The 23,206-nt window shown below is 53.6% G+C and overlaps 11 protein-coding genes across 11 annotated transcripts; 4 read left to right on the plus strand and 7 right to left on the minus strand.

The window, feature by feature from the left end:
• Positions 1-57: 57 nt before the first annotated feature.
• Positions 58-2,665, minus strand: CC84DRAFT_1143789 (uncharacterized protein; the record flags this gene model as incomplete). Its single annotated transcript, XM_018176431.1, has 3 exons — positions 58-2,142; positions 2,192-2,394; positions 2,446-2,665. The coding sequence occupies 3 exons, from the start codon at positions 2,663-2,665 to the stop codon at positions 79-81; spliced, it is 2,487 nt and encodes an 828-aa protein (XP_018037690.1). The 3' UTR covers positions 58-78.
• Positions 2,666-3,133: 468 nt separating this feature from the next.
• Positions 3,134-4,020, minus strand: CC84DRAFT_1143792 (21 kDa subunit of NADH dehydrogenase). Its single transcript, XM_018176432.1, has 3 exons — positions 3,890-4,020; positions 3,288-3,784; positions 3,134-3,240 (listed from the first exon to the last, which is right to left on the minus strand). Exons 1-3 carry the CDS (start codon positions 3,920-3,922, stop codon positions 3,216-3,218), a joined length of 555 nt encoding a protein of 184 aa, XP_018037691.1. The 5' UTR covers positions 3,923-4,020; the 3' UTR covers positions 3,134-3,215.
• Positions 4,021-4,276: 256 nt separating this feature from the next.
• Positions 4,277-6,060, minus strand: CC84DRAFT_1195553 (alpha/beta-hydrolase). Its single transcript, XM_018181409.1, has one exon. The coding sequence runs from the start codon at positions 6,052-6,054 to the stop codon at positions 4,456-4,458; it is 1,599 nt and encodes a 532-aa protein (XP_018037692.1). The 5' UTR covers positions 6,055-6,060; the 3' UTR covers positions 4,277-4,455.
• A 273-nt stretch (positions 6,061-6,333) lies between these two features.
• CC84DRAFT_1163538 (uncharacterized protein) lies at positions 6,334-8,192 on the minus strand. Its single transcript, XM_018178286.1, has one exon. The coding sequence runs from the start codon at positions 7,969-7,971 to the stop codon at positions 6,403-6,405; it is 1,569 nt and encodes a 522-aa protein (XP_018037693.1). The 5' UTR covers positions 7,972-8,192; the 3' UTR covers positions 6,334-6,402.
• A 1,546-nt stretch (positions 8,193-9,738) lies between these two features.
• On the plus strand, positions 9,739-11,709 carry CC84DRAFT_1143799 (AMP-binding enzyme; the record flags this gene model as incomplete). Its single annotated transcript, XM_018176433.1, has 6 exons — positions 9,739-9,792; positions 9,862-9,999; positions 10,050-10,478; positions 10,530-10,945; positions 11,001-11,369; positions 11,409-11,709. 6 exons carry the CDS (start codon positions 9,739-9,741, stop codon positions 11,707-11,709), a joined length of 1,707 nt encoding a protein of 568 aa, XP_018037694.1.
• Positions 11,710-12,205: 496 nt separating this feature from the next.
• Positions 12,206-14,011, plus strand: CC84DRAFT_1204866 (lipase 3 precursor; the record flags this gene model as incomplete). The annotated part of the gene is made up of 3 exons (XM_018181934.1): positions 12,206-12,615; positions 12,667-13,597; positions 13,742-14,011. 3 exons carry the CDS (start codon positions 12,206-12,208, stop codon positions 14,009-14,011), a joined length of 1,611 nt encoding a protein of 536 aa, XP_018037695.1.
• Positions 14,012-14,358: 347 nt separating this feature from the next.
• On the minus strand, positions 14,359-15,787 carry CC84DRAFT_655251 (NmrA-like family protein-like protein). Its single transcript, XM_018187020.1, has 2 exons — positions 15,530-15,787; positions 14,359-15,394 (listed from the first exon to the last, which is right to left on the minus strand). Exons 1-2 carry the CDS (start codon positions 15,561-15,563, stop codon positions 14,478-14,480), a joined length of 951 nt encoding a protein of 316 aa, XP_018037696.1. The 5' UTR covers positions 15,564-15,787; the 3' UTR covers positions 14,359-14,477.
• A 433-nt stretch (positions 15,788-16,220) lies between these two features.
• On the minus strand, positions 16,221-17,592 carry CC84DRAFT_1216307 (uncharacterized protein; the record flags this gene model as incomplete). Its single annotated transcript, XM_018182787.1, has 2 exons — positions 16,221-17,273; positions 17,329-17,592. The coding sequence occupies 2 exons, from the start codon at positions 17,590-17,592 to the stop codon at positions 16,221-16,223; spliced, it is 1,317 nt and encodes a 438-aa protein (XP_018037697.1).
• Positions 17,593-17,919: 327 nt separating this feature from the next.
• On the minus strand, positions 17,920-18,608 carry CC84DRAFT_655294 (uncharacterized protein). Its single transcript, XM_018187021.1, has one exon. It carries the CDS (start codon positions 18,455-18,457, stop codon positions 17,963-17,965), a length of 495 nt encoding a protein of 164 aa, XP_018037698.1. The 5' UTR covers positions 18,458-18,608; the 3' UTR covers positions 17,920-17,962.
• A 534-nt stretch (positions 18,609-19,142) lies between these two features.
• Positions 19,143-19,762, plus strand: CC84DRAFT_1163542 (uncharacterized protein). Its single transcript, XM_018178287.1, has one exon. It carries the CDS (start codon positions 19,322-19,324, stop codon positions 19,643-19,645), a length of 324 nt encoding a protein of 107 aa, XP_018037699.1. The 5' UTR covers positions 19,143-19,321; the 3' UTR covers positions 19,646-19,762.
• A 170-nt stretch (positions 19,763-19,932) lies between these two features.
• On the plus strand, positions 19,933-22,100 carry CC84DRAFT_1143810 (cytochrome P450). Its single transcript, XM_018176434.1, has 3 exons — positions 19,933-20,394; positions 20,441-21,043; positions 21,090-22,100. Exons 1-3 carry the CDS (start codon positions 20,320-20,322, stop codon positions 22,005-22,007), a joined length of 1,596 nt encoding a protein of 531 aa, XP_018037700.1. The 5' UTR covers positions 19,933-20,319; the 3' UTR covers positions 22,008-22,100.
• The last annotated feature ends 1,106 nt before the right edge of the window (positions 22,101-23,206 follow it).

Genomic DNA, 23,206 nt, shown 5'->3' on the forward strand with positions numbered 1-23,206 from the left:
TCCGATATGAACATTTAAGAGTTGAATCGCAGGAGATGATCCATTAAATAACATGACCCCATACATAGCTTTTCATGTTCACCGCCGAATAACACGTCGCCTCGTACTTGAATAGACTGGTCTTGCCGAAATTGAATGCGCACCCCCAGAAACATGCCCTCGTGGATGATGGCTACCTCTCACTCCAGGCAATCCAACGTTATGCGTCTGTGGTCTCCGGCGGGGGGAAGAGCCAGATATTATGGATGGCATCGCGCATGGAAGACGAGTAGCTTGTGACTGCGATGGACGACGACTGAAAGATGAAAACGAGGTTGCAGAAAGATTTGGCGTTCGCAGTGACGAGAATTGTTTTTGATCAAGGGGCGTATATGCTCCATGGGCGCCAGGCGAGCCTGCTGCATCAGGCCTCACGAGGAACCCCTGAGAGTTGATGTATCGACCGCGATGCTGTGTCAGTGACGTTGCATGTTCCTGCGGTCGTGTCTCTCCTCGCCAGTCAATGAGTTCACTTCTCTCGTTCATGGGCGAGTCAAGGAAGGAAAGACCGTTCAGGCTGCGCGGCTCACGCCAGTCCGTGTCCAAAGAGGGTCTGTGGTGGCGCGATTGAAAGACGCCGGAGCGACGTGAACTAGTGTCGTGTTCAGTGAACTGGGATCTCGGGAGTGGCTGCGAACGATGACTGCTGCCCCCAAGGAAAGGACTTACTACGTTGTCCACCTTGTCTATAGGTCGCTGGAACCGGACAGGTGCTGGTGTGACTGGATTCGTGATAGTGCGACTCTGGGAGATGTTCATTACGGCATCGTCGTCCCTGTCGTGAACTCGACCAGACTGGTGATAAGCCGAATTCGGGTTAGCATTGATCGTTGACTGCTCTAGAAACGCATGGCCAAAGTTCCATTGCTTCTGACGATTTTTTGTTTTTGTTTGGACTTCTGGCGGGTTTGAACGAACATTGAATTGTGAGCCATTGTTAGGTCGAGGTCGCTGCAGATATTGCTCGGGTGGGTGTGTGTATGCATCATCTGCTCCATTACGATCCCTAGGATCTTCTAAACCCAAATCAAGGCCTTCATGTTGGCCGAGACCATCAAGCAGGCGAATATACGACGGGGCGGTGGGTAGCTTGCAAGAGCGTTGTTTGGACCACGATAACATGGAAGGGGACTGGAACGTGAAGTCCAACGCATTATTGTGTATGCCGAGACCGGAAAGGAAGTTTGATTGTGCGGGTTCATCCAACGGACCATCGTCCACAGGTAGCGCGCCTGTCATGTATGGCGTATCTGACGGGGATCCGTAACGAGTAGGGGGTCGTTCGTCGATCTCACTCAACTTCGGAACTTCGTCGAGAACCTCCCACTGGCCATTATCGTACTTTTGCACGTCCATACCGGAGGAACTTTTGTGAGCGGCCGCTCCAGGTGAGCGTCCGTTTGTAAACTTATTGCGAAGGCTCGGAATGATCTTGCGCATCGACTTAATTTTAGAGAGAGGCTTGAACGGAGGTGGCATTATGTCGCGGCTTGAAGGGCCTGCGTGAACGTTGTTCGCTGTTGTAGGTGAGTCGACCCTGGACCGCTTAAGTGGGCGTTGACGTTGAGCGCTGGGAGATGGTCCCTCATCCATTTCTTCCCCGAAGCCAGTGTTTTGCGCGGATCCGCCGTCCGTATGAATAGAACCCGTTTTGAGCGAATCCACGGGCCTATCTCGTGCATTGTCTTGATCAAGCCCGTCATTGTTATTGAGAGGGAGAGGTTCATTGTGTATGGGCTCCAAGCTCATTGCGAATCCCAGCGAAGCTAAGCGTTGCTGCATCTTGGTGTTTTGCCTGCACCTTGTTAGAATTACATTTGCGTGTTCGTGGTAGTTCGCGTACTCGACCAGCTTTGGAATAAGATTGAGATAGTGCCGTGTCTCAGGTAGCCTCGCTTCGAGTCTACGCAACTTCTGCGCTTCACCTTCCATGGGACGAAGCCGCTCAAGCTCCCGCTGGAGGGTCTTGACCTTCTCATGCTCTTCAGCTGCTAGGTCCTGCATACTCCGAAGCTTGGCTTCGGTCTCAGCGCGGCTCCTCGCAGCTTGCTTATGGGAAGTGGCTATTGTTTTACTGAACCGTATAAGAGCGAGGTACTGGAACTGAATCCTGTCAGCAAGTCATTCGATGTGGAGGTACACGTCAACGGACTCGCAAAGCCTCCATCTCCTTGTTTTTGCCCTCCAACGCTATCGGCGGAGACTTGAACCAGAAACTGGGTATCGCAGGATCGTGCTCATCATCGCCGAAGCCGCGCACCGAAAAAAGCTGGCGTGCCGTATCGTCGCCGTTCTCTTTGACGCATAAAGGGCACGAAGCTTGTGGCTGTTGACCCGCCTGGTGAAATGCGGGACCTTATCAAGAAGCATTAGCGGAAAAGCCGTGCAAAGCTCGCCCACACTTACCATTGCCGTCGTTGATATGCTTGATGCAGACGACATGACAGCAGCTTGTCACGTACAGACGGGTCACAATACGCTCCTTGGGATTGATACCGTCGGAGAGGCCATGCACCGAGTCGTGCTGCTGGTAAACGCTGGAGAAAATGTCCCCACAGACTGAGCATGCGAAGATGCAGTCCAGAGGCGTGATGCCCTCATCTTTAGGCGGCACCTTCGAGCCCATGGCCGCCAGACCCTTCAACGACCTCTTTGCCTGAGTAGTGGAAGAGAACAAGGAAGGCATGGTGGGCGTGGCGTGAGGGCTGCTTCGCAAATGAAGCGCGGCGAAACTTGAGGCAGGCGCAACCCCGAGCCCGCCAAGACCAATCGCAACAGCAAGCGCATGCTCACCACCACAGGTATAGTAGACCAGAGAAGTGGGAATGGTATGAATTGACCACAGTGGAAACTGCGGGGTCTTGGTGAGTATCGAGTGTCATGGCTTACTCATATATGCACTGCGGGCCCGGTAGCTTCCTCGTGCGCACTCAGAATTATGCAGAAGCGCACATCAGAATGCTTCGCCCTGCTACAGCTTGATAGGGGCCTGGACACAATATATGGAGCATCGTGTCGCGCAGGCTGTGTTTGGGGGGAGCGAGGGTACGCAGTCAGATGGAAATTGAAAGCAGAGAGCGCCATTGGACATAAAGGGGAAAGGAACCACACAAGGAAACTAGTGGTCATATTTACACTGCATCTAAGAGCTCTATCTCAGTGTGTAAGCCACCGGCTTACTGGAATTGTCGGCAAGGGTATCTATGTAGGTTAGCACGCTGTTGCAGTATCTGGGAAATGACACTTACTGCTCAGGGAAACCATGTGTTGTGTCGATCTCATATCGCTTTTCTCCAAGCGGCGCGAGGCTCATGCCACTCGGCAGCGGGGGCATTCCACCGGGTCCTAGGACATCCTTCGCAAGCCCGGTGTTCTTCTCAAAAGCCACAGCCAAACCCTTCGCACCATTTTCCTGCGCAGCAACCAGCTGCTTCGAGCCCGCCTCGCCAATCAACTCCTGCTTCGGCGCCGCCGCGCTTCCAACCTCCAGCAGCGCTACGGCATCAGCCTGGGTAACGGTCGAGAGCTGCGGGTAGCGGCGTCGCACGTCGCGCTTCCAGTACGGGTTCTCGGCGATATCGGCAGCGGGAACGGTGGTGGGGTCGTCGTATCTCATGGGATCAACACCCGCGGGAGGTGGGTTGCGGTACGAAACATTGAGCGGGACACCCGAGGACCGGCCGGGGTCGATGGAGAGGAAGTTCTTGATTCTGGCATAGACACCTTGGGGTTCGAGTGTGTATTTCTACGCGACTTCACATCAGCGACATCATCCCCAAGCTAGGGCGTGGCGTAGCAACGGAGGGGCGCAACGGCCAGAGAAGGTAGTGATGGGAGGTTCTGGACGTACGACGAAGCGCTGGGCCCCGGATTTGGCCGCCATTGTAGGCACCTTGTTTGCGAAAGTGCAATTGGCGGTCGTAGAGGGTCGATTGGCGGGCGCCTGAGGTGCAGCGTTCGGGCAGGTGTGACGTGAAGCCGTGAAAGTCGTCGGAGCTGGTCGCGCGCCAAGGCCATCGTGCACAGATCACCAGTCATTTGCATCGTTGTGATTGGCCAGGCACCACTCCCTACTTGAGATAACATTCAATGCTGATCATCGACACTGCTCAACTATTCACCATGCAAGCTGCTGCGAGCCCAGTTGACGTGGATGCGCCGCTCCTTTGCCGAACGGCAGCTCGTGCTCAAGAAGCCTGGCGTGCAAAAGGCATAGCATGGCGTTGAAGAGGGCTGTCACAGGACAGAGTGCGCAACATCAGGACGTTAGACGAGCATTGCAGCATCACGAAGCCGAAAATTGACACAAGCATCGACATCATCTGGCGAACCGATTCATCTAGAAACCGTCGGCCTTTTGCATTCAGCTCACCACGAATATCTCGAACCTAAGGAGGCTGGCTCGAGGCAGGCTCCTTAAGGAAATGCATCATACTCCCCTAGTCCTTGACAGACACGATCCACCTCGAAGCTATTCACATACTGAATTGCTTTTCCGCCTGTGCCGAATCTGATGAGAGTCCCATTCCGGGAGTTCCTGGCATCTACAGCTTGCCAGCCCAGTTTTTGGGGACCACGAAGGGGATCCCTCATGAAAGCATGGACATGGTCTTGCATCGCCCGGCTAGTTTCGACCTCAAGCTGAGGAACTTCACCCACTCCTTTGACAAGGTCATACGTTCCGAATACCAGCGAGATGTCTTCGCCATGCCACGCCCCAGTCCATCCCAGCGGATTGAGGTTTGGGAATACCCCTGCGTACTGGTAGCGATATACTGGTACAGAGAGATTGCTACGCTCTAGTGTTGAACTGTATGTCGGACAGACAAATCCTGCCAGCGCGATACCGAGAATGACTTCCTGTGGGAACCCTGACGATGGATCGTTAGCCGGGAATGGGACGAGCGAGCTGCCTTCGTTGGCCGTGTTCGAGAGGATGACTGGCAGGCGTGCGACCTTGCCAGCGTTGGCGCGGGCATAGTAGTCGGAGAAGATGATACGATCGTCCACTACTGGTAGGAAAGATAAGGCCGGAGTCGAACCACTGTCGCCATATTGCCCGATGAAGTTCGTTATGTTTTCGAATGGCACTTTCCGTAGGCAATCAAGTGCACTTGTGCTGCCATTTCTTCCACTAGGCTCGCACCCAAAGTGCTGCGCGACAAACGTGAAATTCGAAAACGTCGTATCCGCAACCGCACTCCCACTGAACGCGGTGCCCGACATTAAAAAATATGCGCTAGCAATTGGATCTTCAGGGAACGCATGCGCATGTATGTCGGTCGACATCGAACCAGCAGACTGACCCCACTGCGTGATCTTATCCGAATCACCACCAAATGCCGCAACGTTATCGCGCACCCATTCCAGTGCCATCCTCTGATCCAGAATACCAAGATTTTGATCCGACAGGCCTGGTGCGTTGGGGAACCCGAAGATGTTGACGCGGTAATTGACAGTAATCACGATATGTGACTGCGAACGTTCGATCCACGATGCGGGATTGTAGTATCCAGAATCGACGCCGCCAGCTGAGAAACCGCCGCCGGGCAGGAAAACGAGAACTGGTAGTTTCGAGTGTGAGCTCGCATTCGCAGGCGTCCAGACAGCGAGGTAGAGGCAATCTTCGGATGTAGCTGCACCAACGAGCCCAGATGTGTGGTTCTGGTCACCGTTGTTGATCAGAGCTCCCTCAGCGAAGTACGTGCTCAACAGTGACGGAACTGAAGACAAGAACTGCGGGCATGATGGGGGCAGCTCGGAAGCATCGTGCTGTTCAGTGGATGGTGAAAGCTTCTGTGGCGGTAGCCACCGGCGTGCCTGAATCGGCGGCTCAGCGAACGGGATGGAACCAAATCGTCGTGTCTTGGGGAATGTAGGATCTAAAACGCCGGTGTAAGCTCCCGTGAGCGTCTTCACCGTGAGTTGGCTTGAGTCGTCAGCATTGTGCCCATGAGCGTGGCCAGGAATGATGAGATTCGTGTAGAAAACGAGCGACAAAAGTTGGAGTTTCATTGCGGCTAGGGTGTGGAAAAAATAGACCAGGCGGACCATCACATCATTATATACGACTATCACATTCTTACAGCCTACGTCGCCAATTAGGGCGACTACCGCAGCTGTAACTCCAGCATCCACGATTGTGGATGCTCCCACGGCGCTAGCCTGAAGCGGCAATTTACGAGCATGAAGGAAGATTGAAGCGTCTGTGCGTATGCTCATGCTTGACCTTTGTCATCGGAACTAGTGAGGATATCATCTCAATTGCATTAAATGCTAGGCAATCAAAGCAGACTGAAGCGTCATTGAATAACACTGCGCACCGCTAGATGACGGCCTCTACTATGTACAACACTTCCGGCATCATGAGTCCCAAATAGGTCCAAACGCCGGAACACCGCGGGACTCCAGGCTATATACAATCTTGCGTGTCAGCGCTGGGTTACTGATCACAAAGACCGCTTCAGCTTTTGCTTCAACATAAAGTCGGTATGACAGAGCGACCATGTCCGGACGTCCCTCCTTCTTGCTATCGATGATCATAGCCTCGGGATCCGCTTGGCGGACATAATGTACGATCTCCGAGCCAAACGTCTGCTCTGGTCGCGGTCCCGTCCATAATATGCGACAAGCCGTGCGACGAGTAGGCGATGCAATGATGGACAAGCACGGCCCAATACCAGACCCTGTCGTAACGATCACAACGCTTTTGAAGATGAGTGAGAGGCCCAAGACGCCAGGCTTAGGCACACCTTTGACCCAGTAGTAGCTCCGCGGCTCCTCCACTGCTGACTTGGTCCAGTCACCTGCGCGCGAGACAATCACCGATCCGCCTTTCTGCGTTGGGTCTAGAGATGGAAGCGTGGCAAACGGATGCCACTCCAGCAGCGGAGACTTGGAGATGGCGATGCCAGTGCAGGGCCCAACGTTACGCTCAAAGTGTAAGCGGACTGCATGCTTCGTCAGCCCCTCCGCCCTAAACTCCCATCTTCGCAGGAATAGCCATGGGAGAACCGCATGGAAGGTGATCAGCATCAGAAGCCAGAAACTCGGTTGCCGAATCAGAACGTGTCCAGCTGTGACGCGGTTCTCCTGCGCCACAGTGTGGGAAAGCAGCCCCAGCTCAACCCAGAAGAGAATGACGACCGCCCACCCAGCAAATCGATGGGAAATCTCGAAGATGTTGTGGTATCTTGCGCGCAAGGTCGGGTACGCAAAGCCTACGATGAGGAGGAGTAAAGCCTGCAGGATCCACGTCACTGTCAGGACCGCTCGCGATGTGAATATCTCCTCCACGAACTGGACAGACAAGATGATGGTCAACGCGGCAAACCATAGGGTCCCTGCGATCCCGCAGCCCGAGTGCACTCCGCCATTTTCGTACAGCTTCGCGACAACACGACGAACTCGCAGCGGTGCAGATTGCGGTGTCAGCCAGACCATATAGTACAGAATGTTCTGTACGTAGTCCTGTCTGATAGCCGTTGCAACGAAGACATTAGCGCTGGCAGCGGTTGCTAGGTTCCATATGTTGACGTGGAGAATGTCGCTCGATTTGGCGAGGAAGACAACGAGAGCCACAGCGTTGGCGATGAACACTATCGAGAAGAGGCGCCGGTATACGTTCAATAAGGTGTGGCGGAAGAGTCGGACAATACGGGACTGCCGCTTTGCTGGTAGTTGGAGTTTTTCGATATCGAAGGTGACGTTTCGGTTGGCGTGTTCCGGTACGAGGGTGTTTTCACTGGACGATGTGTGTAACTGGTGTTCTTCTTCTAAATGAGGTGGCGATATGAGAACGGAGGAGTGTATGGCTAGAGGAAGCGTGACTGGTGGGGCATCGGTGGGTGAAGTAGATGTTTTCATTCGAGCTTCGTACTCTTGCATTTGCTGAGCAGTGAAGCTACTCACGTAGCTCGAAAAAGAAGACATATGGGATGCAGCTGGGATGTTGGCACCATGTATCAGGTGTTTATAGATTACTGGTGCGGATAAAGATAAGGTAGGTGGTCCCAGCTACGTGAGAACAAAGTCCTGCTACCGCAAGATACACGTGCACTTTGCGTGGGGGGTCCAGCTACCAAGGGGGCCCCTACAAACGATTGCCGACCGAGAGAATAGTCATGAGGGTCCATTCAATCGATTGTCTTACACATGTGCACCTCGCCGACATTCACGCCAGCCTTGCGTGACGCCATCCCCACAGCGGATGCTTATTCCCAAAAGTGCAAGAGGCCCGACCCCCCTCCCTACCCCTAGGACTGACAAATTCTGCAGCCTCGCACGTACATGCTTCATTGTTTGGACGCCTTGTAACCTCTACCGCGGTGGGGCGTAACTACGCCCCAGCCCCCAGCCCGGACTACGGCAGCCGCCCTCGCGACCCGTAAAACGTACCCTGCGCTCACCCCCCCCGCACATGCGAGATGCGCATATGGCCGAACGAGGTCAGACACCACACCCTCTTTTGACAATGTTCAGCTAGCAAGGCTGCAGGAAGGATGCATACACGTGCGGCGGGCGTGGCTCGGGCCGTCGTTGGGCCGGCTGCGTCGTACACTTGGGCTGAAGTGGCACGAGCGGGCGGCATGCATATGCGTATCTTACGTCCTGAGATGGTGTCGCATAGGCGCCTAAACGATCTGGATACGCGCTTCAACTCGACACGGTTATTCTACCCAGAGTAATGTCTCAGCTACGCTCGTGTATCTGCAGAGGGATGGCGGGCTACACTTGACTATAGGTTCGGTGTGTCGCTTCGGGGTTTACCGGTAGTATGCACCATTCGTATACAGGCAGGATTCGCACGAGATTGGGGTTCTCTATCGAAGACGGAACCCAGTCATAGGTTTCGCCCGTCCTTCTGTAACTTGGAGCCGGAGACGACAAAATGGAACCTCGGTTTGGTACTATAATGAGACTTAAACATTCTGATGCTGCGACGCTTCTAACAGGGGACAGTTGGCACGTCTATTTGAACAATGTCTAAACGCAGTACATATGATGCTATCTACCGTCACATATTGTGCTTCTGAATGACACGTACATTGCAATCAGCCTCGTTTGCACTGCCTTCCATGAAATCAGGGTCAAACAACCAACCGAACGGATCAGCCACACGGTTATAGTCCGCAGCCACCAGCATTCACCATATTTGATCAGCTGGCATAATGATTGGGCTTGAGCGCCGCCACTATCAGCTCGGCGAGGTGGATGGGCGCTTCAGGGTCTCTTTATCAAAGTTCAAAGATCTACCCCACCCCTGGCTTGGAAACCCAGTGTTGGGTCTGTGTACAAAGGATTGCCATGTCGACAATAGCCAATACCCATACAGGATGCCGCCTTTGCGGGCCCTAGATTCCTACCACTTTCGTCAGACCCTAGGCATTCAAACCAGGCCTCTGGGAGATGGACCTCAGTGTAACCGTAGGCAGGGTGGAGTCCCGGAGAGATAGCGCGCCGCATATCGAGCCAGTGTCAAATGGTGTAATCAGCATCGGGTCGAAATGCCAATGCGTTCTAAGTCATGAGAAGTCTGGTTGACGTCTGCTCCTTAAGTTTAAGAGTTGCGTTTACCAATGTGACAGGTGACGCACTGCGCCTTAAGCTCTCGAGAAACCCCTCCAGCATTTTATAGCATCATAATCTTGTCTTGTACTTTGTGCAGCATTAGTGATGCCGTGTACTCGCGGAATCAGCATGAACTTCGCAGCGTGGGCACTCTCCCCCGTAACCTACGATGTTGACAAGCCAGTAAGTATCATGATGGACATGCTGTCAGCCATTCTCACCCACATTGTTCCACCATGCTGATATTCCAAGCTTTTGATTGATGCATCAAACCCACAGCACAGCTTCTCATTCAGTCAGTTGAGGACCCAAGTCCAGCAGTTAATTGCAGGTTTAAAAGCAATCGGCATCCAGCGAGGAGACTGTGTTTGTGTTAATGCCTTCAACAATGTAGGTAACTCATCCATGGTGATTATGCCTTGTTTCTTAAAGTTGGATAGATCTCTTACCACGTTCTCTACCTCGGCGTCATTGGTGCTGGAGCTATATTCACTGGCGTAAACCCAGCATACTCAGAACATGAGCTCTCCCACCATATCAGCTTGGTCGGTGCAAAGTTGATGATCGTGGAGCCACCCATGCTGAACAAGTCTATGAATGCAGCTGCTTCGCGCGGTCTCTCCAAGTCTAAGATCCTAGCGTTCGACGTGCATGACCCTGTTCCTCAGAATGTGGATGTACAGTCTTGGTCGGTTCTTCTTGGCTACGGCCTGAGCGATTGCGATGATTGTTATGATCCGGAAAATACTGTGGCAGCGTATCAGTCTTCGAGTGGAACTTCTGGACTGCCAAAAGCCGCGATGATTCCTCATTCGTATCTGAAATCCCAGGCCAGCCTTCGTATGAGTAGCAGTGAGTTGCCTTATGAGGTAGGTATCGGGAGGTTGATCGTGGTGCTTATTGAAGCTTACTCAACATAGGTGCGTCGTCTAACACCACTTGCACCGATGCATGCTTTCGCAACTCCAATAGTGGCGTCGAGCATTCGCATCGGATCTCCAACTTATATATTGCGACGGTATGACGAGACTGAGTTCATCAATTCAATTGAGCGTCATGAGATAACGGAGACCTGGCTGCCTCCACCGCCAATTCTCTCAATCGCGAAATCACAGCTTGCGACGAAGACAGCATTGCAGTCCATTCGCCAGATCTGGCATGGAGGAGCACCGCTCTCCCACAACGATCAGCTCCCGCTACAAGCTTCTCTCCACCCAGAGGCTAGAATATCTCCTGTGTGGGGAATGACGGAAGTTGGATGGATTACTACTGTCACATGGCCCTCTAAACGCTCCGATGATAGCGTAGGGAAGCCATTGGAAGGTTTTCGAGTCCGGTAAGACATCTCTTTCCTCTTCGCACTTTGCCCCTACCGCTGACCTGTCATGAAGCGTGATCGACGATGCTGGCCGTCCTCATCAAAGCCCAAGCGCCACAGGAGAGCTACAGATACTGGCTCCGCATCCCATGCTAGGGTATCTCAACAATGCGGAAGCCAATAAGGAGATCTTCTCCGTCGATTCACGCGAAAAATGGGTCAACAGCGGTGATATCGGCTACGTCACCGAGAAAGGCAACATATTCATTGTGGACCGGAAGAAGGATTTGATCAAGGTGCGCGGATGGCAGGTCAGCCCTAGTGAAGTCGAAAGTCGTGTTCGCCAGCACCCAGACATCCTCGATGTTGGAGTGGTGGGAGTGCCTCTGGGCAGCGGCCAGGGAGAGCTTGTGCGGGCGAACGTTGTCCGCCGTCGCGATAGGTGAGTACATACTTTGTACAGGGTCTATGTCCCACTGAGTCTTCCGAATAGCAGTGTGACGGAGAGCGAAATACAACGCTTCGCTGCGGTATCGCTAGCAAAGTACAAAGTACCCGCAGAAATTGTGTTTAGTGATAGCATACCGCGGAACCCAACAGGGAAGATCTTGCGTCGGCTACTGCGCGAGTGGCCCCCTGAGAAGGATGGAAAGCAATTGAGTACGAAGCATCGTTTCGGACGCATGCGCACGTTCTTGTTGGAGAGAATCTCCGCGATCTGTCTTCGAATACTAGGTCTTGGTCGACAGGTGATTACATGGAAGTGGCGCCTTCCATTGTGATAGCTATCCTTCAGGATATGAGGTTTGCTTGAGGAGCAAATTAGGAGGAAAGGAGTGCTTTGATTAGTTCAAGGCCAGCAGGGCCTCGCTACCGAGATCTCCAATCTCGATTGCGGGGGAAATGTGGGGTAGGGGCGACCCGTGGGGATCACCACAACACATCACTGCCATAGCCATCTTCAAATACCGTGTTGAAAATTCCTATTGAAGCCCGCTCAGGTGTCATGGGTTACAAGCTGCTTCGCATGCGTCTTGGCAATCTCCGGATGCCCAGACACTGGCGCTCGCTTGCTATTTCCCCAAACTTTGCGCTCTCCATGGGGACTTCTTCCGGAACCTTGCAGCTCACCCGGTCATTGGTGGATTTTCAACGCATACACGCTATACTTAACATTGACACTGTCCTCCGAGGGCGACCTAGAAATCGTGCAAGAAGTACATAAAGATGTAGTCCCGCAGTTAACTGCGCGGCAGGAGCAATTGCGCAATTGAGACGATGCTACTCTCTTCTTCCTTCGCAGCGTCTCTGATCGCCTTGTCCTCAGCGTCCCAACCCCCTGTTGTGCATTCAAGAGCTGGCATATTCCACGGTCGCCACCTGCCTACTTTCGACCAGGATGTCTACCTCGGGATCAAATTTGCGCCGAAGCCAGAGCGCTTTGCACCTGCAAAACTAGCTGAAGATGCTCCTTCGACGCATTTCAATGCTACACAGTATGGCGTAGATTGCACGGGCTATGGTTCAGATACGAACACACTTGTTTCCCAAGGCTGGACCACGCTAGGTGAAGATTGCCTCCATTTGAACATCATCAAACCTATGGTGAAAAAGCGCAAGGAGAAGCTCCCCGTGTTGTTATGGATATATGGCGGTGGTTGGCAACAGGGCGCTACCAGCGACCCCAGGTTTGTCATTCTACATTACAAGCAATGCTTTCTTTTGACTCACACTCACAGATACAACCTAAGCTACATAGTCGAGCAGTCTTCCCTCAACAACAAGCCCGTGATCGGCATCTCTATCAACTACCGCATGGCAGCCTTCGGCTTCATCTCCAGCAAGGAGATTGATGCAACCGGAAACCAAAACCTCGGTCTTCGCGACCAGCGCCTGGCCATGCAATGGGTGAATAAGCACATTTCGGCCTTCGGTGGCGACCCAAAGAAGGTGACTATCTGGGGCGAGTCCGCAGGCGCCTATTCTGTCGGGGACCACATTAACGCCTACAACGGCGAGACCGGCGGCCTCTTCCGTGCAGCTATCATGGAAAGCGGCGGAGCCGTCGGCGCGCCTCTCAACGGCACAGATTGGTACCAACATATGTACGACAACCTGACTGCCTCCCTTGGTTGTACGAACGCCACCGACACACTTCAATGCATCCGCGAAGTGCCTTACGAAAAGATTGCACCATATGGCTACGTCGGCCTGGAATGGTTCCATGTCAAAGATGGCACGTTCATTCCGCGGTACGGCCAGGAATCCCTCACTCAGGGCAAATTTGCGAAGATCCCTATCATCCTAGGCACCAACACAGATGAGGGCTTCGGCGTTAATGGCGTAAACACTGACGCGCAAGCCATCGAGCAATTAACACATTCGAAGAGGTGGAACGTCAACACAACTGTAGCGGAACGCATACTAGAACTCTATCCGAACGATCCTGCAGTTGGCGCGCCGTATGGCTGGGGAAACAGAACGTGGCCGCAGTACGGGGCGCAGTATAAGCGATATACCAGCATCGCGACAGACCTGACTATGTTTGGGCCGAGGAGACTGATGGCAGAGAGTATGAGCAAATATGTGAAGGGGGTATATTCGTATCGGTGGGATGCGCCGAAGTTCAACAATACGCCGACGACGATTGGCATAAATCATTTCTCGGAGGTGAGTGCGCTTCTTCTAGATGCTGAATTTTGAATTGGTAATGGCTACTACAAGTGGAGGCCGGAGAGATAGTCGAGATACTGCACCGCCCACCACCTGGGCACCACAGGTATAAATACCAGAGATGACTAACTCTGCCTCCAGATCCCCTTCGTCTTCGGCAATCAAGAACAGACCATCACGCCTTTGGGTAACTCAACCGAGAACATCGCGCTCTCGCACCTCGTCGGCAGGATGTGGACGTCCTTCGCGTACGATCTTGACCCAAACGGACATGGGGTGTCCGGCGTCCCCGCATGGCCGCAATACAGCCAAAACGTCACAAACTTTGTGTTCCGGGCGGATAAGAGTTATATCGAGGACGACCAAGATCGGACGGAGGGCGTGGCTTATATAAACAGTTTGATGAGATAGAAGAAAATTGGGATGTAACATGTGTCATGGAACTTTTGGTAGGCTGTTCGGAAATGCAAAAGTGCATGCTGCGGGGAGTTGTCGGCTATTGAGGGATTAAGCGGAGAGTTGCTTTCCTGACTGGTAGGTTTGGAAGCTGATAATCTGAATCTGGCAACCCCTTGATTGAACGCAACATGCCCGTGTAGAAGCTTGACCTACCAAAGCAGAGCCAGTCTACGTCACACATCACAGCTTTCTGGCTACTCGCCTCGCTTTGGCGATAATGTCTCTTTGCGACTCTTCATGGACACAGAGCCGCACCTCCACTGCAATTTGTACCGTGGACGAGGAATACGTATCCCAAGACCCTCCAACCATTTCCGTCAAGCTCACTACTCAGCCATGTACACATCAACTTCCCCCAAGATCCTACTTCTCACTCACCCAAAGCATATCTCCATACACCCGACCTCTCATCCGCTACTCAATCCTTCCCCTCCCACGCCCGTCCCAGATACTCTTCCAAGCCCGTAAACTTATACTCTGGGAACTTTTCATTCCACTCCTTACTCACATCCCATGCCCCTCTCAGTATTCCCTTGAAAAACATAATGACAAACTCCTTGCTGAAAGCCTCGCGGTCGTCTTGCGGTATAACCGGATGGCTCATAATCGGGATCCAAGAGGTCGTGAGGATGCCATTCTCGATGTCTTCCCCACGGACGTGTTCAACGCTCCAATCGCCGCCCCTTAACTTCTTGCCCAGCGCGAGGAGCTCGTTGATGGAGGTGCGGGCACCCTGCATGCCGCCGATCGTGGGCCAAGGCGCAGAGGAGGAAAGCGCGAGATCCAGCATCCCAGAGATGTCAGCAATAGCCGTCACGGCAAGCGGCTGATCCCCGCCATCCAGCACCATCGCCCTTCTCTTCTCAAAGTCGATGAAGAAAGGCCAGGTGATGAGGTTGGGACTGAGCGGATGAGGATGCGCAAAGTAGTCCATGAAGATGCTCGGCTGGAATAAACAATACTGCATCCCGCCCAGCTCGCCCTTCTCACGCAACTCTGCCAAGTACTTTGCGATGATGTCTTTGTTCTTGTACGGCGGGACGCCGCTCCCATTCTTTATTCCCCATTCGGAAGGTGCAAAGCGCTTCACGCCGGCGGAGATGCATGCGTGGATGAGGTTCTTTTGGACCACGCAGTCGACATCGAGGTGGACTACCAGGAAGGAGAGGCAGACATCAAAGCCCTTGAGCGCGTCCGTGAGAGCGGCGCGGTCCGTGTAGTCGACGACTTTGTAGGATACGCCTGGGGTGCTGGTGGTGGGGGGTGAGCGGGTGAAGATGGTGATGTCGTGAGTGCCGGAGGCGATCGGGGCGCGGAGGATCTCGGTGGCGACGTCTGCAGAGGTGAGTATTCGGGGCAGTATGTAGTATGGTTGGTGGTATGGGGGGAGGGAAGTGAAATCGAGAATGGTTTTCCTGGGTCGAGATTCGTCTGGGGTCGCAGATATAGGGAGTGAGAAGGAAGACGTACTGCCTGTGCCACCCGCTACGGCGACGCGAACCATTCTATTCGGCGTCTCACTTGGTTCCCTGCTCTTACTGTTGTGCCGGCTGAGATGTGCGCCCCTTGAAACTTGCAAGCTGTTGCGGATACCTGTTTCCCTTTGTGATTGACTTGCTGTACTTCTCAGAGTTCACCGACGTTTCCTGACTCTGCGACTGTGACAATTCCTCAATGCGAAGATATCACACCGGAGCAACGGGCCTTTGTATCCCAGTCTCGACTCATGTGCAACGTCGGCGGGGGTCTACCTGCGTCATGCTTCATGCCGGACTTTGGCGGGGCTACGTGCGCGATGTGGGGTGTTATTACTGTCTACGCCGAAACGGGCCGAAAGGGCTATCTCCTCATGTTCCTTGCGGGAAGTATGGGGGTGCAGTGATTTGATGTTACACAAGGACACCCTTCAGTGCTGACCGAGGAAGCGTCCGCCTTGTTGCCCCAAGATAGTAGATGCCTAACTCCGAGTGCACATTCATGGAGGGCTTGGCTCTTAAAATGTGCAAAAGTGGTGAACGTGATGGTGGATGGTGTAAGTGCTTGTGTTTCCTGAGAAGCAATTTCAAGCGCTTGGTGTATCACGGATGGCCTCATTCTGGTATTCACGTACCATAAAATGAATACATTATATAGCCCAAAACAACCCAACACGCTCAGCCGTCTACGACTCGATGAGCGGAACCGCAGGCAGCGGCTTCTCGGGCAGAGGCTTGCTCGGTAGCGGCTTGTTCGTCTGAATCTCATCCGAGTAACTCGGCGGACTGTCCCCGGGCTCATCCCTATACCCCTCGTCAGCGCTCTCTCTATCCCTATACGCATTCTCGTCTCTGTACCCAGCAGCCAGTAGCTGCGCGTCCTCCTCGTCACCGCCATCCCGCCGCATGCGCGCCCACACCTGATCCATGCCGTCCCACCGCGCGAGCTCGCGTTGCCGCTTCACCGCGAAGAAGAGCCACCATGAGAACCAGGCGGCTGCGAGGCCCAGCGCGACGACGCCCACAATGGTGAAGACGATGTCCCAGCGCCACTCGTGGACCACGATGCCGAAGCCCTGGCGCAGCGAGCCTTTCTTGCCATATCCGCCCCATTCCTCGGCGAGGTACACGACATGCCCGTCCCCGCGCACGACGTCGCTGCCAAAAAAGCGGCGCAGTTTATCCCACAGCCCAAGCTTCTCGACCCGCGGCACCTCGGCGTAGCGCTGCGAGAACTCGATGCTCGCGATCTCGTAGTCATAGACGGTCTCGGGCTCCTGGTAGCCGCCGGACAAAGGGCTGCCTGCCTGCTTGTGGCTGCCTGGTCTGTCTTTTTGTATCTCTTTGCCTTGCATGATGATGCGCAGCACAGACTGGTCGTCGCTGCCGAAGACGCGTCCAGCGTCCTTGTCCGGGCCGTTGCTGCCCCCGATCGCGTCAAGCGTGACCTCCCACTTCTCCGTCTGTGTCTCGGGGTGCGAGTCCAGCCACTTGGAGTAGTAGTCGAAATCTAGTTCTGCGGTCGATATGACGGACTCGATGCAGGCGCAGCCGTGGCTCTCGTCGCGGCATTTGCGGGCACATGCGAGGGTGTCGGCGAGGTCGCTGCGCGTGAAGTTTGGGGCTATCTGCGGGGTTGATATGTACGGTGGGTGCGGATTCGTAGAGAGCGACGGGAATATCGGCTGGCCGTTCAATAGCAGCGTGCGGTGGTCGCGCGTGAGAGAGATGTTGAAGAACTGCGGTGGAGCACCCGTTAGCCTGCGCTCCTCCCGGGAAGATGGCAGCACCTACCAGATCATTCTCTTTTTGCACAAGGCTGTACGTCCGGTTCTCGCGCTCGCCAGAGAACTCCGGCACAGCACAGTCCGGGCAGGCGATCTTTGCGATGTAATATGCGCCAGGGGTAACCGTCGTGACAGCCTGCATGGGCCGCTTGCACTCGTCGTTTGTTCTGCCATCGTGGCTGGCGCAGTCGAGCGACAGCTCCGGGCTGCCGACGACTGCTCGCGGGAGGAACAGCGACAGCGCCGGCAGAGCATATGGCAGCGAACGCATGTTTGGTGGTTCCGACGGGCAGCGGGACTGTCCCCACGTTGCCGGTAGGCAGTGGGCCACCTGCTAGCTGCTTGGCGTGGGGGCGCAGCTTTTTCAGTGTTGCGCGGCTATGCACGTGGAAGAGGCACGCAAGCCCTGGACACTTTGTGCAAGCTTCACAATCGTGTAACAAGACTACAAGATCCTCGGATAGACACACATGCTACCTGGTACAATCAACATTCTAAGATGCCCAGGTGCACATTCAAAGAGGGGAAGCCTCTGCGCTGCAGACCGGCCGCGTGAACAAAAGAACCCCAGCCCGCCCAACAACTCCCTTTCACAGCATCTCAGTGGGTGCTACTGCCAGTTTATGTCGGTGGCGGGCTGGTCAGATACTTGTAAGAGGACTCCTTCCGGGTGTAAGGGTTCTTATTTGGGTCCGGATTATCCTTGCTGGAACTCCAATGTAATCAATCCCCGCCGTCAAAATTCTCCTTCGACAGCTTAGGCTCCATGTTCGGCCCTCGGTACTCGAATATAAATTGATGATCTTCGAAATCCACCGTCTTTGTGGTCCCATACGCCATTTGGAACCCCCACCGGATTGCGCCCTCTTGGCGTTCAACCTTGAACTTGGTGTACTCTTCCAGGAGTCTTTTTTAGAAGAGGGCGCGAGTATTGATGTCGAGTCCATGAAATACGCTTTTTCCCGACGCATATAATTCATGGCGGAAGGACGGCCCCTGGACACGAACACGCCGTTTGCACTTTCAGGGCCCCAATACCATGAGTCCCCTCGGTTGAATAGTTCCTTCGAAAGTCTAGAGTGCTTCTCTGGTAGATTATCGATGCGTCTTCCTGTAAGCCTTCTGGAATTCTTCATTGGCAATCCACGGGATAAGGTTTTCGGTGTGTGGAGGCATCGGAAGAGGGATAACAACAGCAAGAGTAGTAATCAAGGAATAAGCGTAATGTGCTTGTTGGTCTCTGTGCACCTTTCCTTGAGTTTCCCAGCTGTAGGTACCTACGCGTTTCGTAGATGAATGGAAGGTTGAAGCGAGGGTGGTGTTTACTTACAGCAATGCTCGCAGTTGTTGAATGTAAGACCAGACCCATCAATGAGAGAGACATCGTCACAGTGTTGTTGTTAGAGATACGAATCTTGTAGTTCAACTAACGTACTAGATTAACATTGCGGCAGCTGTTGTGCCAGTGGCACAATGCTGTAGACAGTACGCGTGTCGTGCCTCATGGTGGCCCACGAGTATACAATGGCTGAATGTGCCAGTGGCGCAATGCTCCATTCTGGAGTTAATCTCGAGTCGCTAGGCTTATTGCTGCTGGTTGATATGATCCTTGCCCTTGTTCGTTTGTGAGTCAATTCGTGAATGCGGCTCAAGCACGTCGCGCATCTCTGTCTCGGCATGTTGCCGTCGGATGCTGTGCATTCACACAAAGATAACCAAGGGACTAGTAGGCAGAATTATAGGGTGATTCGGAGTGGAGTCGTCAGGCATTACTGAAGATCATGATATCTCCCGATCGCTTGTCGCGGTTCCATTGTCGCGACAGAGAATGTGGAACATGACGTCATATTCGTCACCCTCAGCCCAGCACTCACAACCTTATGATATAATACCCCAACGTCTCCGTCTGCCAAAGACTCCTACCTTGAAAAACCAACTACATACGGCTACCGAACATCTGAACTCAACTCTACACCAACAACACCAAAGTACACACAACAATGTCGAACAACCGCACCACCTCCACATTCTCCTCCGCCTCGTACTCCTTCTCCTCCTCTACCGTCAACGGCGAAACCCGGTCCCGCACCGAAGCCACCTACAGTGACCCCTCTGGCACCAAAGTCCATCGCAGCTCGCAGGAGCCTGGACAGGCCGCGCGCGAAGAGAAGCTCGAGTATGATAGCGCTGGGCGGAGGATTGAGAGCACGGGGGAGAGAGGCAGGATCGAGGATGTGACTGATACCGAGGGACAGGCGGCGAGGGATCGGGAGTATGAGGAGAGGATGGAGGATGAGTATGCGAAGAGGGAAGGCGGTGCGTAAGGGATGGGGAGTGCACGAGAAAGGAGGTCTGAGATATGTAGGGCGAACCTAGGAGGGAAAGAACGATCCCAAGATGAAAATGTATTCTTAATGTATGAATGCTGTTCCTCAAAAGGAGTAATTCCACAATCATAAGATAATCGCGGCGTGTATCGCGTCCATCAACCTCAGCACCGGGTACCTCGGTCCAGGTCTGTGGTCTTTCCACCCTTCTGCGAACTCGCGAAAGCTCAATATCCGCGCCCATCCATTACGAAATCCTACGTCTTCCGCGGCTCTACACTAATGTACATTATGTACCTGAGTATCCGCGCCAGACTGCAATATCCGCCGACACTAGTGCGATCTTTGTAACGTGCACCGATACCCGCGAATAACCGCTACCGCCCGCTTCATATCAGCGCGACCGCCCGCACCTGCACTCGCGCACATGACCGAATTTTACAACGAGAAACGTTAGAGTGGGGTTGTAAGCGTTGCTGACAATGCAATATTGCTGATTGTGCGGTGGCATTTCAAGGAGCGCGGATGGTGGTGGAGAGGGCACGGGCGTATATAGAGTCGGTTTGCGCAGCTGTGAATGGTAGTGGTTTGTTCGAACAGTCAAAACATACGAAGCGCCTCTATATCTTGTGCCCATGATTCGATAGCATCACCAAGCTCTGCCACCCAACATGGAGTTTCTCCTCAGCATACTCACGTCTCCGCTGGTCCTGCTAGCCTCCATCTTCGGCGTGCTTTTCCTCTACGTAGGTACCATTCCAACCTTGCTCATTCACTTTTTAATTTGCGCAGGTCTTTGCGGTAATCACATACCGCCTCACCCTCCATCCCCTCGCGCGCTACCCCGGCCCCAAGCTCGCCGCCATAACAGACATCTACCTCACCTACTACGCCTACCGCGGCTCTCGACACCTCGCCTTCCAGCGCGCCCACGAAAATTACGGTCCCTATGTCCGCCTCGGGCCCAACACGCTCTCCTGCAACACCGCCACCGCTCTGAAAACCATCTACGGGTTCCGCGCCAACGTGCGCAAGGCTGATTTCTACACCGCGTTTCCGGCGAACAAGAAGACGGTGAATGTGCACAGCAGCATCGACAAGTTGCAGCATGCGCGGAAGAGGAGAGTCATGAGCCATGCGTTTAGTGATCAGGCGATTAAGAGTCTGGAGAAGTATATCTTGGCGAACGTGAGAACTGCGTGTCGATTGTTGGGAGAGAAGAGGGGTGGTGAGAAGGGATGGAACGAGCCGTGGAACGCGGCAGATTGGTGTAACTGGTTGGTGTTCGACATCATGGGTGATTTGGTCTTTGGTAAAGCGTTCGGTATGCTGGAGAGTCCTGCGAACCGGTTTGCGGTGGATCTGGTTGGGAATGCGGCGCATCGACATTTGATCGTAAGTTTTGTTGTTGACGGGAACGGGACGATGCTAACGTGAGCAGTGTGGAACGCATTTGACGATACACAATTGGCACCTGGACAAGATTCTGTTCCGCAAGATTGCGGCGCAGCGAGGACAGTACATGCAGTACAGCAAAGCCCAGGCGATGGAGAGGACGAAGATGGGGCTCGACGTCGACCGCAGAGATTTCTTCTTCCATTTGCTGAATGCGAAGGATCCTGAGACGGGCAACGGGTTCAGCATGGACGAGCTGTGGGGCGAGTCGAATTTGTTGATCATTGCTGGCTCGGACACGACATCCACCGCCATGGCTGCCACATTCTTCTACCTTGTCCATAACCCGGCCACTCTTCAGAAGTTGTGTCAGGAGATACGTGCTACGTTCGCGGATGTCGAGGAGATTGTTTCCGGGCCGACGCTTAGCGGCTGCGCATACCTGCGTGCATGCATCGATGAGTCCATGCGCATGACGCCACCAGTCGCTGGTGCTCTCCCCCGGCAAGTTCTTCCAGGTGGGATCGACATTGACGGCCACCACATTCCCGCCGGTGTGGACGTGGGCGTGCCGCACTACGCTGTCCACCACAACGCCGACTACTTTCCGCGTCCGTTCGACTACGTGCCCGAGCGATGGCTTTCCGATCCGGTAGCCAACCCATTGCACAACAAGCTTTCAGAGGCCCATGCTGCCTTTTGTCCCTTCAGTATAGGTCCAAGAGGATGCATTGGTAAGGGATTGGCGTACGTCGAGTTAACTGTTACGATTGCGCGAGTGTTGTATCTGTATGACCTGAGGTTGGCACCGGGTTCGACATTGGGCGCGGGAAACAAGGATTTGGAAGTGGGGAGGACGCGGGCATCAGAGTATCAGATCGAAGATCGGTTTGCGAGTATGAAGGATGGGCCTATGTTACAGTTCCGAGCCAGGCAGTCGGAGCTCAGTCCTCAAGGTCATTGACGCTAAATTTTGCCGTCCTTACCAGATGGGACGCTGACTTCTATTGATCCGATAGCATCGTCTGGAGGTCCTGATATAGAATCTTTCTTGAACTTATGTCGACGTACCTTACTCTCCAGTGCATCATCCTCCAATGCTTCCAGTTTGCTTCCTTTCGCGGACCCGAAACCGACTGAGCCATTAGTCCTGCGCAATCCTGCGTATCAAGCGATGACCAAACAAGTCGAAATTATCCAGTCGCGCTTCCGCTTAGCGGCCTTCTCATTTGTCTCCAATTCCGTGTACAAGGCCCAGCCATTCACTGGGTGTGATTTGAACGGTTTCCGTGGCGCTATATTCTGCCTGCTATATCCATCACGTTCAGGCCATGGGGCACTTCGTATATTCCTTCCAATATTTCTAGTCTTGTGGTCGTGGCCATTGGTGGTGTATTTTGGATCCAGCGCCGCCGGCCCTCCCTCATAGATTTCGTGAAATCTTCCGGTAGAAAGTTGCAGGGAGAAGCGCGCACTTGCATAGCTTGTGGGGACCTTGGTGATGGGTTACTGTGCCAACCGCTGAATCACCATCTTCTATCATAGTTCCTGTAGCCTTCAAATTGATTTGGGCAAGTAACACGGATCGGTTCGCCAAACAATGTGTACTTTTCAATGATTGGTTGGGCATTGTCGGCGTAAGTGGCGTCTGGGAATTGTAGGCACAACTGTGGGGCACAAAGTAAGTGAAATAAGTAAAAGCTAAGGGCGTTGGGTAGAAGTGGGTATTGTAGCTTAGCTTAATACCAATGTCCGAAACTTTATATGTACCTTCTCTCGGTAAGGTATGTGGGACCGTCCGCTCTTGCTTGAAGAGCTACCTAGGTAGTGGCTTACGCCCAATTCACGACTCACACGGGAAGTCCAGTTCGAGCAAGTAACGCCTCTACGTGCGCCCTGAAGGCAATCTTTTGGCAATTGATATACACAATGCGTGGAATCACATCAACGGCCAAGCCAATGTAGTCTGGTTGTGTGTACTGGGCCTCCTCCTGCACATCATGCATGAAGCGGACAGCATCCCGGCCAGGGCCTGTAGAGAGCGAAGTAATGTGACGGAGATTGTTGTGCCTAGATACCAGAGCAGTGAGGAGCACAAAAGAGATATCCTCGAGGAACTTGAGAATTTAAACGGATCTAATTATTCCAGATGGAATGCACTGC

This window comes from Paraphaeosphaeria sporulosa, assembly GCF_001642045.1.
Source record: "Paraphaeosphaeria sporulosa strain AP3s5-JAC2a unplaced genomic scaffold CC84scaffold_4, whole genome shotgun sequence".
Taxonomy (NCBI): domain Eukaryota; kingdom Fungi; phylum Ascomycota; class Dothideomycetes; order Pleosporales; family Didymosphaeriaceae; genus Paraphaeosphaeria; species Paraphaeosphaeria sporulosa.